Genomic DNA, 17,528 nt, shown 5'->3' with positions numbered 1-17,528 from the left:
CTGCATTTTTATCATTGAAATTCACAGCATTGATTACAGTAAGTAGTATCAGATAAATCCATGGTACGTGGAAAATATGGCATGTTTAAAGGAAATACAACAAAATGATACTATTATGAAAAAGACATATCTAAGTTTTATGCTGGTGATTATTGGCATTACTGTGATCATCAACTGGAGTTAATGTTTGACCAAACTGCTATTTTTATCACCGCATTAATTAGCCATGAGTACAAATAGGCTATACTAGATGAATCACGTAATTAAATCAAATCCGCCCTACTGATTTCAGCGGTCTAATCTTTCTCCTTCTCTCTCCCAACAACAACGCGTTATGTCCGGTTCACTCCTCAGAGCCCCCTCTGGTGGCGGCCGCCGGGCATCGCAGCAGCTCCCTGGCGAGGTCTGGCCGCCCGCTCTTGGCCAGGCAGCGGGCGAGCTGGGAGGTCCTGTCCGGGTGCGAGGCGGCAGCGGGCAGCCCCCTCCTCCACAGGGCCAGCAGGTGGAAGGCCTGGGCGGACAGGCTGTCCCCGGCGCGGGCCCTCACCAGCTGGGTGGCGCTGCGGCGGAGGCGCAGAGAGGGAACCAACAGGGCCACGTCCTCCTCGGAGAGCTCCCCGGACAGCCACAGCAGGAGGGGGTCTGAGAGGGGGTCTGAGAGGGGGTCTGGCAGAGGGTCTGAGGGGGCTGGGGGGGAGGAGGGGGGGGATTAGCTCTTTGGATATGACTGAAATCTAAAAGCCTGATAGATAGAACTAAGGTTGAAAGAGAGAAGGGTAGGGGGGGGGGCTCTGGTGTGGCTCAAGAAAGGCAGATAGTGGGGGGAGAGAGAGGTAGAGAGGGAGGGAGGGAGGGAGGGAGGGAGAGAGAGAAAGAAAAAGAAATAGATACATAGAGAGAGAGGCAGACGGTGTGAGGGAGAGAGAGGCAGACAGTGGGAGAGAGAGCGAGAGAGAGAGAGAGAGAGAGAGATAGAGAAAGAGATAGAGAGGCAGACAGTGGGGGGAAGGAGAGAGAGAGAGAGAGAGAGAGAGAGAGAGAGAGAGAGAGAGAGAGAGAGAGAGAGAGAGAGAGAGAGAGAGAGAGAAAGAGAGAGAGAGGAGATAGAGAAATAGATAGAGAGGCAGACAGTGGGGGGAAGGAGAGAGAGATAGAGAGAGAGAGAGAGAGAGAGAGAGAGAGAGAGAGAGAGAGAGAGAGAGAGAGAGAGAGAGAGAGAGAGACAGATAGAGAGAAAGAGAGAGAGATAGAGAGAGAGAAAGAGAGAGAGAGACAGAGAGAGATAGATAGATAGAGAGAGAGAGATAGAGAGAGAGAGAGAGAAAGAGAAGGATACTGAAGTGTAATAAGTTGTTCACTGACCTATTTCGTCACATAACTTCATCTTAGCGCTGGAGGGACGACTGATGCTTCTCACTTTCTGAAAATGAAACACGGTGACCATGACACGACCATAACATGATCATAACATGATCACAACATGATCACAACATGACCATAACATGATCACAACCTGACCATAACATGATCACAACCTGACCATAGCATGACCATAGCATGACCATAACATGACCACAACCTGACCATAACATGACCACAACATGACCATAACATGATCACAACCTGACGATAATATGACCATAACATGACCACAACATGACCATAACAAGAGCGTATACAGACAATAACCTTCTCCTCAACTCATCAAAAACCCAAGAACTCATCATCGACTTCAGATGCCAGCCAAACCCCCAAAACCCCATATCCATCTCCGGCAAACCCATAATCACCACAGACTCCTTCAAATGTCTTGGCACCCATAAGCAACAACCTCAAATGGAAAACCAACACAGACCACATCCACAAAAAAGCCAATCAAAGACTCTTCTTCCTCCACCAGCTCAAAAAATACAGAATCAGAAGACATCTCCTGCTCCGTTTTTACCAGGCCATCATTTTTATTTTTTTTATCAAATCTTTTTATAAAAATGTTCTCACATGAAACAAGACACATCACAATACAATAACAATACCAATACACAAAAAGACATCCCCGGATAATAACTTATTACAATAATGACAAGACAATAACTAAGACAGACCATATAGTGACATCTTGAGCCCCCTCCTCCATCATCATACACAGCAGCCACGATCCCCAACCCTCGAGGACCCCGAGTCCGGCACCCCAGCGAGTCAAAGCATCATGCCTCTCTAACACTACGACTCGCAGAGGCCCCGACCAGGTCCCCCACCCGGAGCCCGCGACCATCACACCTACAGCCAAAGGGGCCCAAAACATACATAACCAAATATACAAAAAGAATTTAAATAAAAAATATATATACATGGACATTCGCTCGCTCCCCCACCCGCTCACCCCAGGACCTCAACGTGAGTTACATACATAATATATTATTCAGTAATAAAAATGTATATGCGCTCTTTTAGCTTTTCAACAGCAGCCAACCAGATCGCGGCCAGGCCATCATTCAAAGCATCCTCACCTTCTCCATAACAGTTTGGTACAGCAGTCTGGACATTCACTCCAAAAACAAACTGCAAAGAATAATCAATAAATCCTCCAAAATAATCCACACCCCCCTCCCATCACTCAAATCACTCCACCGCCAAAGCACAATAAGAAGAGCAAGGAAAATTATCTCTGACCCCACTCACCCAGCACACCACATCTTCCAGCTGCTGCCCTCCGGGAGGCGCTACAGATCCCTGACCACCAAAACATCCAGCTTTAAAAACAGCTTCTTCCCCACTGCCATACGGACACTGAACTCCCTGTAACACCGCCGCAACCCCCCTACCTCTGTTGCTATGGACATGGACATAAACTGTGATATTGTGGTCTTTGTAATTATGTATTTAACTGCATGTAGTATGTATGTATTGTAAGTGATGTTATATGTTCTATGTTGGAACAATGCTGTAACTGCACTGAAAACAAATTCCACCAGCCTGGCTGGGTGGTCATTAAAGAATCTAATCTAATAACATGACCACAACATGACCACAACATGACCATAACATGACCATAACATGAACACAACATGACCACAACATGACCACAACATGACCACAACATGACCATAACATGACCATAACATGAACACAACATGACCACAACATGACCACAACATGACCATAACATGACCATAACATGACCACACCACAACATGACCACAACATGACCATAACATGACCACACCACAACATGACCATAACATGAACACAACATGACCACAACATGACCACACCACAACATGACCACAACATGACCATAACATGAACACAACATGACCATAACATGACCATAACATGAACACAACATGACCACAACATGACCACACCACAACATGACCACAACATGAACACAACATGACCACAACATGACCATAACATGACCATAACATGAACACAACATGACCACAACATGACCACAACATGACCACACCATAACATGACCACAACATGACCATAACATGACCACAACATGACCACACCATAACATGACCACAACATGACCATAACATGAACACAACATGACCACAACATGACCACAACATGACCATAACATGAACACAACATGACCACAACATGACCACACCACAACATGACCACAACATGACCACAACATGTACACAACATGACCATAACATGACCACAACATGACCACAACATGACCACAACATGAACACAACATGACCATAACATGACCATAACATGACCACAACATGACCACACCACAACATGACCACAACATGACCACACCACAACATGACCACAACATGACCATAACATGACCACACCACAACATGACCACAACATGACCACAACATGACCATAACATGACCACACCACAACATGACCACAACATGACCACAACATGACCACAACATGACCATAACATGACCACAACATGACCACAACATGACCACAACATGACCATAACATGACCACAACATGACCACAACATGACCATAACATGACCACAACATGACCACAACATGACCACAACATGACCATAACATGACCATAACATGACCACAACATGACCACAACATGACCACAACATGACCACAACATGACCACAACATGACCATAACATGACCACAACATGACCACAACATGACCACAACATGACCACAACATGACCATAACATGACCATAACATGACCACAACATGACCACAACATGACCACAACATGACCATAACATGACCACAACATGACCATGACCACAACATGACCACAACATGACCACAACATGACCACAACATGACCATGACCACAACATGACCATAACATGACCACAACATGACCACAACATGACCACAACATGACCATAACATGACCACAACATGACCACAACATGACCACAACATGACCACAACATGACCATAACATGACCACAACATGACCATGACCACAACATGACCACAACATGACCACAACATGACCACAACATGACCACAACATGACCACAACATGACCACAACATGAACACAACATGACCACACCATAACATGACCACAACATGACCACACCACAACATGACCACAACATGACCACAACATGACCACAACATGACCACAACATGACCACAACATGACCACAACATGACCACAACATGAACACAACGTGAACACAACATGACCATAACATGACCACAACATGACCACACCACAACATGACCACAACATGACCATAACATGACCACAACATGACCACAACATGACCACGACATGACCATAACATGACCACAACATGACCACAACATGACCACAACATGACCATAACATGACCACAACATGACCATGACCACAACATGACCATAACATGACCACAACATGACCATAACATGACCACAACATGACCATAACATGCCCACAACATGACCATAACATGACCATAACATGACCACAACATGACCACAACATGACCACAACATGGCCACAACATGACTACAACATGACCACAACATGACCATAACATGACCACAACATAACATGACATGACCACAACATGGCCATAACATGACCATAACATGACCACAACATGACCACAACATGACCATAACATGACCACGACATGACCATAACATGACCACAACATGACCATAACATGACCACAACATGACCACAACATGACCACAACATGGCCATAACATGACCACAACATGACCACAACATGACCACAACATGACCATAACATGACCACGACATGACCATAACATGACCATAACATGACCCTTGTTGTGTGTTTTTAATCCATAAATAAAATAAAATCAAATCAAACATGACCACAACATGACCATACCATGACCCATAACACCAATCCACAAGGGTCAAGACATAACATCTATGACTAACAGCTCTATTTGCCACAGCTTGGCGTACCTTGGGCAACGTCAGGGACAGCTTACAGACGGGATCATCCTGGGCGCTGACGTTCGACGGGATGTTCTGGTCACTCGACCGGCCCTGCTGACCTCTGGCGACCTTATAGAAGGTCGCTGTCCCCTTGTAATGGGGAGAACTGTAGTTCCCGAATGGGTCCACGACAGTCAGGTGAAGGACGAGATGTTTTTTCCGCTGGCTGTGGAAGGTGATCCGCTCGCACACGTCACCGTTCTGGTTCTTTTGAGCTCCTGTACAAAACAAAAAAATATATATAATATATATTATAGCTAAGCTCAGCTATGTTGCAATGGAATACTGGTGACATGCTCCAGTGACTGGTTCTTCAGACAATGGCGTAGGTTTGGTTTCACCATTGGGGGGGGGACACTTTAGGCAGGGGGTCTGGCGGTCCCCCCAGGACATTTTGAGCTTAATGTCCTGCATTCTAGTGTACTTTTATGAGAGGCATGTCTGCAAGGTTTAGATGGTATGGCACACCTCTGTTTATATTGTCTATATCTTTTTATATACACTGTGGGAATGAGGGAACCTAATTTCAACTTTCTGTGTGTCCTTGTCTGGGATGATGATGATGATGATGATGATGATGATGATGATGATGATGATGATGATGATGATGATGATGATGATGATGATGATGATGATGATAGCTCATCAATAATGAAAAGGCGGAGTGGACAGTGTCGTCACAGGAGGACAGAACTAGAGATACGATGCATCGTCGTTTCACCTTTTAACACTTTAAGGACCGTCCACGAGTTAACTCGTGATTCGATTCCACCCGTTGAGGACCAGAGCCACGAGTTAACTCGTGGCGATTCTTTTTTTTTTTATCCACTTTTTTCTCCCATTTTCTATATTTTCTCCCATCCCAATTTCGTATCATCCAATTCAACCCTCCCCTGTCACGAACGCTGTTTCTTGCCTCCCACAAGCCGGCTGCAATGTGGACTAAGTCATACATAGCACAAGTCCCCTCCGGTACTTGAGGTAACAGCAGTCGCATCTTTTCACCTGCGCAGCTCGATCTCTCAGTGGCGAGGAGTAACGCGTGGGAGGCTCACGCTGCCCCCGACACTTCCTGATTCTACTGCGCAGGCGCACCAACCGACCTGTAGGAGTCGCTGTCCACAACGCCCGATCCCCACCCATCAGTTTCCCACCCCCTAATACAGCCAATGTGTATTATTAGTATGAACGACCAGCTAAACTGAAAGCAATGTGGAGCGCTGGGCTCGAACAGGCAAGCCCAGCGTCTCCGTCATTCGCGGCGAGCGCCTTGCCCACTACGCCACGTAGCCGCCCTCGTGGCGAGTTGTTATTGTTTTATTCCATATTTATTTTTTTATTTTTTTTAAATCACTGTCTGTGGGCGGATCATATGAGCCTCGGTTCCAAACGAAGACCCTCCATCTTTGATCCCGTTACCGAACGCACATTTCAGCCTGGAATAATGGGATTTATGATTAGCCAATGGACATATCGATCTACCAGATTCCGATGACTAATGACGAAATGCTGCCGGCGATCACATGGCCTGACGGTAGGATACTATTCCCCCAAATTACAGCTGGATTGGACATTGTTTTAAAACCTAACGTGATCGATCACTGACATTGGCTACCTGAATGCACACTGTATTGCTAATCAATAATACTAATCTGCGTTCCCCGCCGCCCCCATTTCATCCATAGATGCTCTGTAATAGTCCGGATGCTACGCAGTTTGTTTTATTTCATTTGTATATATACAGCAGAAATGGCGTTTGATATAACGGCGCCAACGTTTAGCCTATTATCTAGCTCCCGGGAAAAAAGACTAGACGAAAAGTGCGATTAACCTTATATTCACGACGCTATAAAATGACAACCAACCGATGGATTTTTATTTTCTTTAAGCCATTATGAAGGTACGGTTTATGCACTCAAGTGAGAATGAGAATGGACAGATAGCAATACTATAAATTATATATATAGCTTTTAGAAAGTACATCAGTTTGTAAACAAACCTCTGTCCTCTGGCCTATAAATCCGCTCAAGACTGTGGTCGCCAAAGTGTTAAGCAAATTATTTACTAGATTAATATTCAGCTCTCACTGTGCGCCCCTGGTACCCCCTGTGTAACAATACTTGAGTACTATTTTTGGGGATTTGTACTTTACTCGAGTATTATTAGGTTGGTATACTTGTACATTTACTCAATTACATTTCAGAGAAAAAAAACTTACTTTTTACTCCTTACATTTGAAATGCAGACCTACAAAGTACAAAGTACAAATCTCCCAGGTCCAACCATTTCAATTAGTATATTTGTTTCTCTGGCTGAATTAACGTTAACGTTATTAATCCTGTGGCCGCACTTTATTTAAAAACAGCCAATCAAATCCCCATCAGTGGAAAATTAACCCGGCCATACCCATGCCGATTGGTCCTTGTGCAAGACTAGAAAGCGGGGATCTTTCATTAAACACCTGCTATCAGAAGAATAATCAGAGTGACAAGCTAAAGAAGATGGCCACAAATGATAGTACGAGTGATGAAGAGGACGAAACTGAACATTTCATTGCCCCGGAATAAAAAAAGGTTTAACTTTTTAGTACTTAACACTTTGATCGCCAGGTTTAAATTCATAATTTACCATCCCTCGCCAGCCCTATTTAACATGGAGAAGTTCCCCTTCTTTGCAGGGCTATAACATTTTAAATTGTATTGCTAAATTGACATTACTATGGCCCATTCAACGTCCTATATCTATTGTTCAGGGTGTAGCAACGTTATACTTTTTCATTCACATATTCATACTAAAATACTGTCTAAAGTATAAGTATGTTTTTATCGTTTTCTGCAGCTTTCTCCAGAACTTGATTTATAGCCCTAAATGCATTATATTGATGATCAAATACAGTTTGGTAGGAATCTGTGCGAGATAAAAAATTTCAACTGTACGTGCTTCTAGGAGTTACTACGTATGATCTGATGTTGACCGGATGGGGGGGGGGTCGTTTATAATTCCGTGGGCAACGTTATATCATTCATCTAGTGTGGGTGATATGATTATTAGAGCAGTTAGTATCGAAGATGTTAATGTGAGGATTGGTTCATTCCCCGCCACACGCTCCGCTCCTTTAAGGTACTGTGTTGATTGATGCATTCCCCGCCACACGCTCCGCTCCTTTAAGGTGCTGTGTTGATTGGTGCATTCCCCGCCACACGCTTTTGGAGCAAGTATCAATTCCAGCGCGCACCTGTCATAGTTTTTGATTAGGGCCCCAGAGGCTTTTTATACTGGGACTTCCCTTCAATCAATGTCGGGTCGTTTTGGAATACAACTGCTTTTGCCTGCTTTTTCCCCGTTGCAGTGCCTCGTCTTCTTTCGCCTCCAGGACTTTCTGTGGAGATCCGCTGATGAGAACCTTGTTCCCCGTTTGGAGCTGCGCCTCGTTTACCCGCTTTACGCGTTTGCGCTTGGGTGAGTTGGAACCAAACCCCTCTGGATTATTCTGTCTGTGTGTGTGACGAACACCGAAGATTATCATTTTTGCTTGCACTGGACTCAGTTGAAGTGTTTGTTTTGAAGAGACACTGAAGATATAATTTCTGTTTGCACTAAACTCAGCTAACTTGTGTGTTGTGGAGAACACTGAAGATTGTTACTGTTCATTGGTTCTGGACACAGCTAAGGGAGGAGGGAACCACACTGCCTCTGTGTTTCGTTGGACTGTTATTGATATCTCTCTCTCTCTCCGTTTTCCACCTCGAGTTAAAGCTGGGAGTATCTGCAGAGCCGCTACAACGTCAAATACCGATTCCCCACCGCTATCACCAGGAGGATCTGCAGAGCCGCAGAGAACTCTGCCGATGGCAGTCTCCCTTGTTGTTTCATAATTGTTACTTTACCCCTTTTGTGACTCTGTAAATAAATACGCCCTAGTATTTGGCTAACTCTGAACTTCCTGTCTGTGCCGTGCGATTGAGGTCGGTTCAAACCCTAACATTACGACCCGACCATGACGACCTCAGCCGACACAGACAGGGTCAGAACAGCGTTGGCGGTCCAGATTGAATTAACCAACGACCACAGCCTACAGCTAGGTGCGGCTGCGGCTGCTGTCCAGGAGCTCCGAGACCAGGTCCTGCCTATTCAGGAGTCCCTTGGCTCTCTGGCTAGCCTGCAGACAGCCCAGGGTAATCAGCAGACTAATATTCTCCACCAATTACAAGCGCTGAGTGAAGCCGTTAACACCTTGCTTGTAACCCCACCTACTACAGGAGCCTCGGCCGGAGCATCACCTGCAGCCGTGGCAGGCCCCGCGCCTCCCGATCCCGCACCTCGGGAGCCCCGTCTCTCCGAACCACGGTTGTTCAATGGTAACTTCGAGGATTGTGCCACATTCATCATGCAATGTGAGTTGGTTTTTCGTCATCAACCCAGCCGATTCACTTCAAGGGGAGCCCGAGTGGCTTACATGACTAACCTGCTCTCAGGCCGGGCAGCACAGTGGGTTACTGCCTCCTGGGCAATGGGGGCTGATTTCTGTTTTTCCTACCCAGACTTCGTGGCAGAGCTCCGCAGGGTTTTCCACCACCAAGCCCGTGGCCAGGACCCTGGAGCGCGGTTGGGCACCTTCCGGCAGGGCAGTGGCGGGGTCACCGACTACGTGCTGGAGTTCAGACTGGCGGCAACGGAGAGCGGTTGGAACGATCAAGCGCTTCGTCTCACCTTCATGAGGGGGCTCAATGACGCTGTCAGGGACCAGCTCGCGACCCGTGAGGAACCTGAGTCCCTCGAGGACCTATTCAGCCTCGCCATTCGCATCGACGGACGCCTCCAGGAGAGAAGACGTGAGAGAACCCGACCGGGACCTCCAGAGGTTCCCCAGACCCCCCGTACTCGTGACGGTACTGCGGCCCGCCCTGCTCCCAACACAACTGGTGGTTCCTTCCCCTCCCGTTCGGTGCCCGGGGAGGAACCCATACAGCTGGGACGTTCACATCTTAGCCAAGCTGAACGGGAGGCAAGGTTCAGGTCCGGCCTTTGCCTCTACTGCGGTCGGGATGGACACCGTATCTCCAACTGCCCCACCCGGCCAAAAGACCAGGCTCGCCGGGACCCCGGGAGATCCTGGTGAGCCGTTTTTCTCGTTCCCAGAGCCGTGCACCACCTAGCCGTCTGATGAGCGTCACCCTGGCCTGGGCGGACCAACGGGCCACGGTGGAGGCACTCATTGACTCGGGTGCTGACGAGAGTTTCCTAGACTTCGAGTTTGCTACCCGGGCCAACATTCCACTAGAGGACCTCGTGAGGCCATTGGAGGTGTTCGCATTGGACCAACACCGCCTGGCTGACATCACTCAACGCACCTGTCCTGTCCTGCTCACCATTGCTGGTAACCACGTTGAGAGACTCCAGTTTTTTATCACCAGATCCCCTCTTGTCCCAGTAGTCCTGGGCCGGCCCTGGCTCGCGCTGCACGAGCTCCACATCGCCTGGTCCTCCGGTACCATCAGGGGGTGGAGCTCCTCCTGTCATGCCCAGTGTCTTCAGGCGGCGTCCTGTCCCTCGCCCCGGAGATCCGTTTGTGAGCCGCCTCCGGACCTCTCGACCATACCCCCCGAGTACCACGACCTCGAGGAGGTTTTCAGTAAGTCCAGGGCTCAGGCCCTTCCGCCTCACCGGCCTTACGACTGTGCCATCGACCTCCGCTCAGGGGCTCCCCTTCCCGGCAGCCGCCTCTACAGTCTGACTGTCCCTGAGAAGGCAGCGATGGATCAATATATCTTTGAGTCCTTGGAAGCAGGACTCATTCGGCCTTCCTCCTCCCCTGTGGCGGCCGGTTTCTTCTTTGTTGGGAAGAAGGACGGAGACCTTCGACCCTGCATCGACTATCGCCAGCTCAACGAGATCACCATTAAGAACAAGTACCCTCTTCCTCTCATGAACTCCACCTTCGAGCCTCTCACCCAGGCTACCGTCTTTACCAAGCTGGACCTCCGGAGTGCCTACCATCTGGTCCGTATCCGAGAAGGCGATGAGTGGAAGACCGCCTTCAAGACTCCCAGGGGCCACTACGAGTACCTGGTAATGCCGTTCGGCCTCACCAACGCTCCGGCGGTATTCCAGGCGCTCATGAATGACGTCCTTCATGACATGCTGGAGGAGTTTGTGGTGGTATACCTAGACGACATCCTCATTTTCTCCAAGACCCTCGAGGAACACATCCAGCATGTCCGCCGTGTGCTGGAGCGCCTCCTCCACAATCGGCTCTTCGTCAAGGCAGAGAAGTGCCGATTCCACTCCGACTCCGTCGATTACCTGGGCTTCATCGTGGAGAGAGGCTTGACCCGAGCTGACCCTCGCAAGATCCGGGCCGTGGAGGAGTGGCCGGAACCCACCTCTCGGAAGGAGTTACAGAGCTTCCTCGGGTTCGCCAACTTCTACCGAAGATTCATCCGAAACTACAGTCAGGTGGCGGAACCACTTACCAGGCTGACCTCTCCCGCCCTGCCGTTCGACTGGTCCCCAGCGGCGTGTGCTGCGTTCCGCTCCCTCAAGAAGAGGTTCACTTCCGCCCCGGTCTTGCTCCATCCAGACCCCAAGAGACAGTTCATCGTAGAGGTGGACGCCTCCGATACCGGACTAGGAGCTATCTTATCCCAGCGGTCGGCAACGGACCAGAAGGTACATCCGTGCGCCTTCTACTCGCGTCGTTTCCTCCCTGCCGAGAAGAACTACGACATCGGCAATCGGGAGCTGCTGGCGGTTGTGGCTGCCTTGGAGGAGTGGCGTCATTGGCTAGAGGGGGCCGAGGAGCCATTTACCATTTGGACGGACCACAAGAACCTGACGTACATCCGTGCTTCCAAGCGCCTCAATGGCCGGCAGGCAAGATGGGCCAGCTTCCTCAGTCAGTTCGACTTCTCACTGACATTTCGCCCTGGTTGCCGCAACACGAAGGCCGACTCCCTGTACCGGTTACACTCCAAGGGGGCTCCAACCACTGAGGACCCGACTCCCATCCTCCCAGAGGCCAGGGTGGTAGGAGTAGTCACCTTGGGCATCGAGGGGGTGGTAAGGCGTGCCCTACGCTTCCATCGCGCTCCAGGCAATGTACCGGTTCATCGTCTCTTCGTCCCCGACTCAGTCCGGTCCCGGGTCCTCCAGTGGGGCCATACCAGCCGGTTCGCCTGCCACCCAGGCGTTCATCGCACGTTCTCCTTCCTGGCTCGTCGATTCTGGTGGCCCACCATGAGGAACGACGTCAAGGAGTTCGTACTGGCCTGCGCAGTCTGCGCCCGCAGCAAGGCCTCCCACCAGGCACCCTCCGGGCTATTGCAGCCGCTTCCCATTCCGAGCCGCCCTTGGTCCCATGTGGCGTTGGACTTCGTCACGGGTCTTCCTTCTTCCCAGGGGAACACGTGCCTACTGACCGTGGTGGATCGGTTCAGCAAGGGGGTTCACCTCGTGGCCCTTCCCAAGCTTCCCTCGGCGGCCGAGACGGCGGACCTCCTGACACGCCACGTGTTTCGCCTCCATGGGTTTCCCCAGGACGTCGTCTCGGACCGGGGGCCCCAGTTCACTTCCCAGGTATGGCAGGCTTTTTGCAAGGGATTGGGGGCAACGGTCAGTCTTTCCTCTGGTTATCATCCCCAGACTAACGGACAAACGGAGAGGGTGAACCAGAGCATGGAGTCTGCTCTTCGGTGTGTGGCTGCCGAGAAACCGGGTCCCTGCGCCGACGTACCACCCTGGGCAGAGGGTGTGGCTATCCGCAAAGGACCTTCCGCTTCGGTCCTCGGCCAAGAAGCTCAACCCCCGGTTCGTCGGTCCTTTTGAGGTTCTGAAGGTGCTCAGTCCGGCGGCGGTGAGTCTTAAGCTTCCTGCGTCCATGCGCATTCACCCCGTTTTCCATGTATCCCGGGTTAAGCCTGTCTTTTTCAGTCCCCTGATGCCTCCTGCTCCGGACCCGCCTCCTCCCGAGATGGTGGACGGACACCCCCAGTGGCAGGTCCGCCGGTTGATGGGCGTTCGACGGCGGGGTCGGGGGTTCCAGTACCTGGTGGACTGGGAGGGGTACGGCCCGGAGGAACGGAGCTGGGTCTCCCGCCAGCTCATCATGGACCCCGGCCTGATCACCGACTTCCATCGTGCTCACCTGAACGAGCCGGGTCGGGCTGGTCGCCGGGTGGCTCCCATGGAGGGGGGGGTACTGTGAGGATTGGTTCATTCCCCGCCACACGCTCCGCTCCTTTAAGGTACTGTGTTGATTGATGCATTCCCCGCCACACGCTCCGCTCCTTTAAGGTGCTGTGTTAATTGGTGCATTCCCCGCCACACGCTTTTGGAGCAAGTATCAATTCCAGCGCGCACCTGTCATAGTTTTTGATTAGGGCCCCAGAGGCTTTTTATACTGGGACTTCCCTTCAATCGATGTCGGGTCGTTTTGGAATACAACTGCTTTTGCCTGCTTTTTCCCCGTTGCTGTGCCTCGTCTTCTTTCGCCTCCAGGACTTTCTGTGGAGATCCGCTGATGAGAACCTTGTTCCCCGTTTGGAGCTGCGCCTCGTTTACCCGCTTTACGCGTTTGCGCTTGGGTGAGTTGGAACAAAACCCCTCTGGATTATTCTGTCTGTGTGTGTGACGAACACCGAAGATTATAATTTTTGCTTGCACTGGACTCAGTTGAAGTGTTTGTTTTGAAGAGACACTGAAGATATCATTTCTGTTTGCACTAAACTCAGCTAACTTGTGTGTTGTGGAGAACACTGAAGATTGTTACTGTTCATTGGTTCTGGACACAGCTAAGGGAGGAGGGAACCACACTGCCTCTGTGTTTCGTTGGACTGTTATTGATATCTCTCTCTCTCTCCGTTTTCCACCTCGAGTTAAAGCTGGGAGTATCTGCAGAGCCGCTACAACGTCAAATACCGATTCCCCACCGCTATCACCAGGAGGATCTGCAGAGCCGCAGAGAACTCTGCCGATGGCAGTCTCCCTTGTTGTTTCATAATTGTTACTTTACCCCTTTTGTGACTCTGTAAATAAATACGCCCTAGTATTTGGCTAACTCTGAACTTCCTGTCTGTGCCGTGCGATTGAGGTCGGTTCAAACCCTAACAGTTAACAAATAACGCTGAAACTCACTGTAGCTTCCTCGTAGCGTTGGGAGATGAGCGTGGAACAGAATTTTTTTCTATTATGGGATGTCAAAATATCCGATCCATTTCCAGGTTGTATAATAGTATATACGTCCAAATCATGTTGTTTATCGAGTTATTGGTAACGGATCACTATCCGTTGTGATCAGCTCGAGTCCTGGGACTATTAGCGAGTGATCGGACCGAATTGAAATGAGCACCAGCTTCCACTTCCTGTTTCTGCCCTGGGAGATCCGCCGATCGGCCACCAGATGGCGCTCTTGAACCGTTGTAGAGTTGAGAGGGGCTCAACAGTACATCTCATGTCTCCGGGGGAGAAATATGATTTCGATCACAGATTTTTGAAATATTGATATCAAATGAATGAGCATGGCGGGGAAAGACGTGTTTCAGCGTTTCCGGCGATTAAAGTGTTAAGTACATTTAAAAGTAGAAACTTTTTGACTTTTACGCAAGTGTGTCTTTAGCCAGATACTCTGACTTTTACTTGAGTAGGATTTTGAGACTGTACCCATACTTACTGCATACTGCTTCCACTCTGCCTCCTCTCTGCCTCCACTCTGCCTCCTCTCTGCGTACTGCCTCCCACTCTGAGACAGACTTTAACAGCGTCCCCTCTTTTCATGACAAAACGTGACAATTTCTTGGCTGTTGGAGAATTTGGAACGCTGGCTATTCTCACAGACCCACATTCGCTTTTTTTCCATTGGTGTCATGGGCTCATCGAAACATAAAACAAACATATCACTACTTCTGTCGCGTGGTGGGGACCCACCAGAAGAAGACCAAGTTTATATCCATGTTTAAAGTTTTCATAAAATACGCTGACTGGCTGAAAACAACCTTATTGATTCTACCTATAAAACTCACCTCGCTCACAAAGGGGGAGGAGGAGGTGCAGCGGTCGATAGCGAGGAGGGGAGACAATTAAAGGCCTTTTTCAGCCTCGACACATGGATTGAAGAAAAGGAGGGGGGTGCTACCCGATACTAGGAGTACATTCCCAATATGTTGTATGCTGTAGTGCACACACACACACACGCACGCACACACACACACACACACACACACACACAGACACACGTCGGACACGCCTCAACGAGAGTTATTCAGCGTGAACCAAAAAAGTCAAATCTGTCAAGGCTGAACAAACGTCCTATCGACAATATGAACGTGCGAGAGCGAGCGGGGCAGCGATGGAGGGCATCCATAACGTCGACATAATAAATATTCCCAACATGGGAGCATTGTGTGGCAGGTCTGAGCCTCATCGATTTCACTCTCTCCCCACTCCGTTACCCTCCCTTACAAACAAATAACTCACCCCCTTTATTGCGAATCTTGCCTCTGTCATGGCAACAAACGGGAGGGAGATACGCCTATATGTTTCGCCAGGTAGGCAGGCAGGGGACGTTGCTGACCTTACCTGCTACTTAAAGCTTTTTATTAGCTTGTGGGCGACAGTGGAGGATAGAGCGGCCGTCTGGTAATCAGAAGGTTCCCCCGGTTCGATTCCCGCTCCTCCTGGGCAGCGTGTCGAAGTGTCCTTGAGCGAGACACTTAAAGGAACACGCCTACACACGTTAGCCTAGCTTAGCACAATGCATGGAAGCGGACAGTGTCAGTTAGCCTAGGCATTGTCCAACTAACACCTCTCCCGTAGGCTAACCGGCACTGTCCGCTTCCATTCATTGTGCTAAGCTAGGCTAACGTGCAGTCAGATAGCTTTCTACTGAAGGCACAGAGAGGAAACTGGTATCTATCTTCTTGTCTCTCTCTGGAGAAGACGGTAAGCTAATTTCCCAAAATGTTGGTGTGTTCCTTTAACTTTTTATTAGTTTATGGGCGACAGTGGCTCAGGACCGGTCACCTGGTAATCTGGGAAGGTTGGCAGCGTGTCGAAGTGTCCTTGAGCGAGACACTTAACCCCTAACTGCTCCCGATGAGCAGGTCGGCACCTTGCATGGTCGCCTCCGCCGTCTGTGTGTGAATGTGTGTGTGAATGGGTGAATGTGACGAACAGAACTTGTAAAGCGCCTTGGATAAAAGAGATATATAAATGTACCATTTAATTTAGTTTGCTGGCTGTGCTGCTGTGTGGTGTAACTGGAGAGGTTAATTATGCGTGTGGTTAGATCGTCATGGTTGATGCAAATTCATTGAACAGTGAACACACACACAAACACACAAGCACCCTGCACTGCACCTACACTATACGCAAGACACGTTCTGTAAATAATTGACTATTTTATCTTACCTCACTTTATATTTTATTTGATCTTACTACTACTACTTATTGTTACCATTCTTGTATGCACGTCATTATCTGCAATGCCCTTATTGTTGTGTATTTGACAAATAAAGCAATTGAACTTGAACTTGAACTTCTCCGGCCAGGAGAAAAGCAAGATTCTTCACGATTCTGTGAGCTTGCTTCTTTAGCTTTCTGGGAAAAGGGGGGTGGGGGTTGTGGGGAGGGGTGAGGCAGGAGGTGAGGAAAACGAGAGTTAAGGTGAAACAAAGGGTAAGGCGTGAGGAGAGAGGAAGGGAAGGATGAGGTGGGGGGGGGGGGGGGGTGAACAGAGGTCTCAGAGGAAAACCTTCCGCACATGCGAAAGCGTGTGTTTGTTATCATCAAGTTATTATTGGCTCTCGTTCCCGGAGCCTCGGACACGAGCAGCAATTCATCAGGAGGTAAATAAAAAGGTCCCGGCCGTTGTTTTATCAGGTGGATGACAAACAAGGAGATTTATGGTTTTTTTTATGGAGATAATTATCTATCTTATGTCGGTGGAGACGCTGAGTCATAATGGAATGTGTGGTTGCTTCCCGACCGTCGTTATGAAATACCGTTTTGACCTTGAATTAAAAAAACGATACTCTGTGACTCGTGAAATCCATTTAACCCCTGTCTGTAAATAAAGAAATCATTAAAT

General features: G+C 49.0%; 1 protein-coding gene across 1 annotated transcript in view; it reads right to left on the bottom strand.

The window, feature by feature from the left end:
• Positions 1-343: 343 nt before the first annotated feature.
• The window catches only part of dthd1 (death domain containing 1), a gene marked incomplete at both ends in the record, with an annotated part of 73,107 nt that continues 55,922 nt past the window's right edge, over positions 344-17,528 (bottom strand). Inside the window, 3 exons of the mRNA XM_084312193.1 lie at positions 344-687; positions 1,363-1,420; positions 5,414-5,664. Coding sequence (XP_084168319.1) covers positions 344-687; positions 1,363-1,420; positions 5,414-5,664 — 653 coding nt within the window. The remainder of the gene's footprint in view (positions 688-1,362; positions 1,421-5,413; positions 5,665-17,528) is intronic.

Source organism: Notolepis coatsorum (assembly GCF_963971535.1).
Source record: "Notolepis coatsorum genome assembly, chromosome: 4".
Taxonomy (NCBI): domain Eukaryota; kingdom Metazoa; phylum Chordata; class Actinopteri; order Aulopiformes; family Paralepididae; genus Notolepis; species Notolepis coatsorum.
The sequence above is the reverse complement of the archived record's forward strand: the minus strand, read 5'-3'. Positions and strand labels throughout refer to the sequence as shown.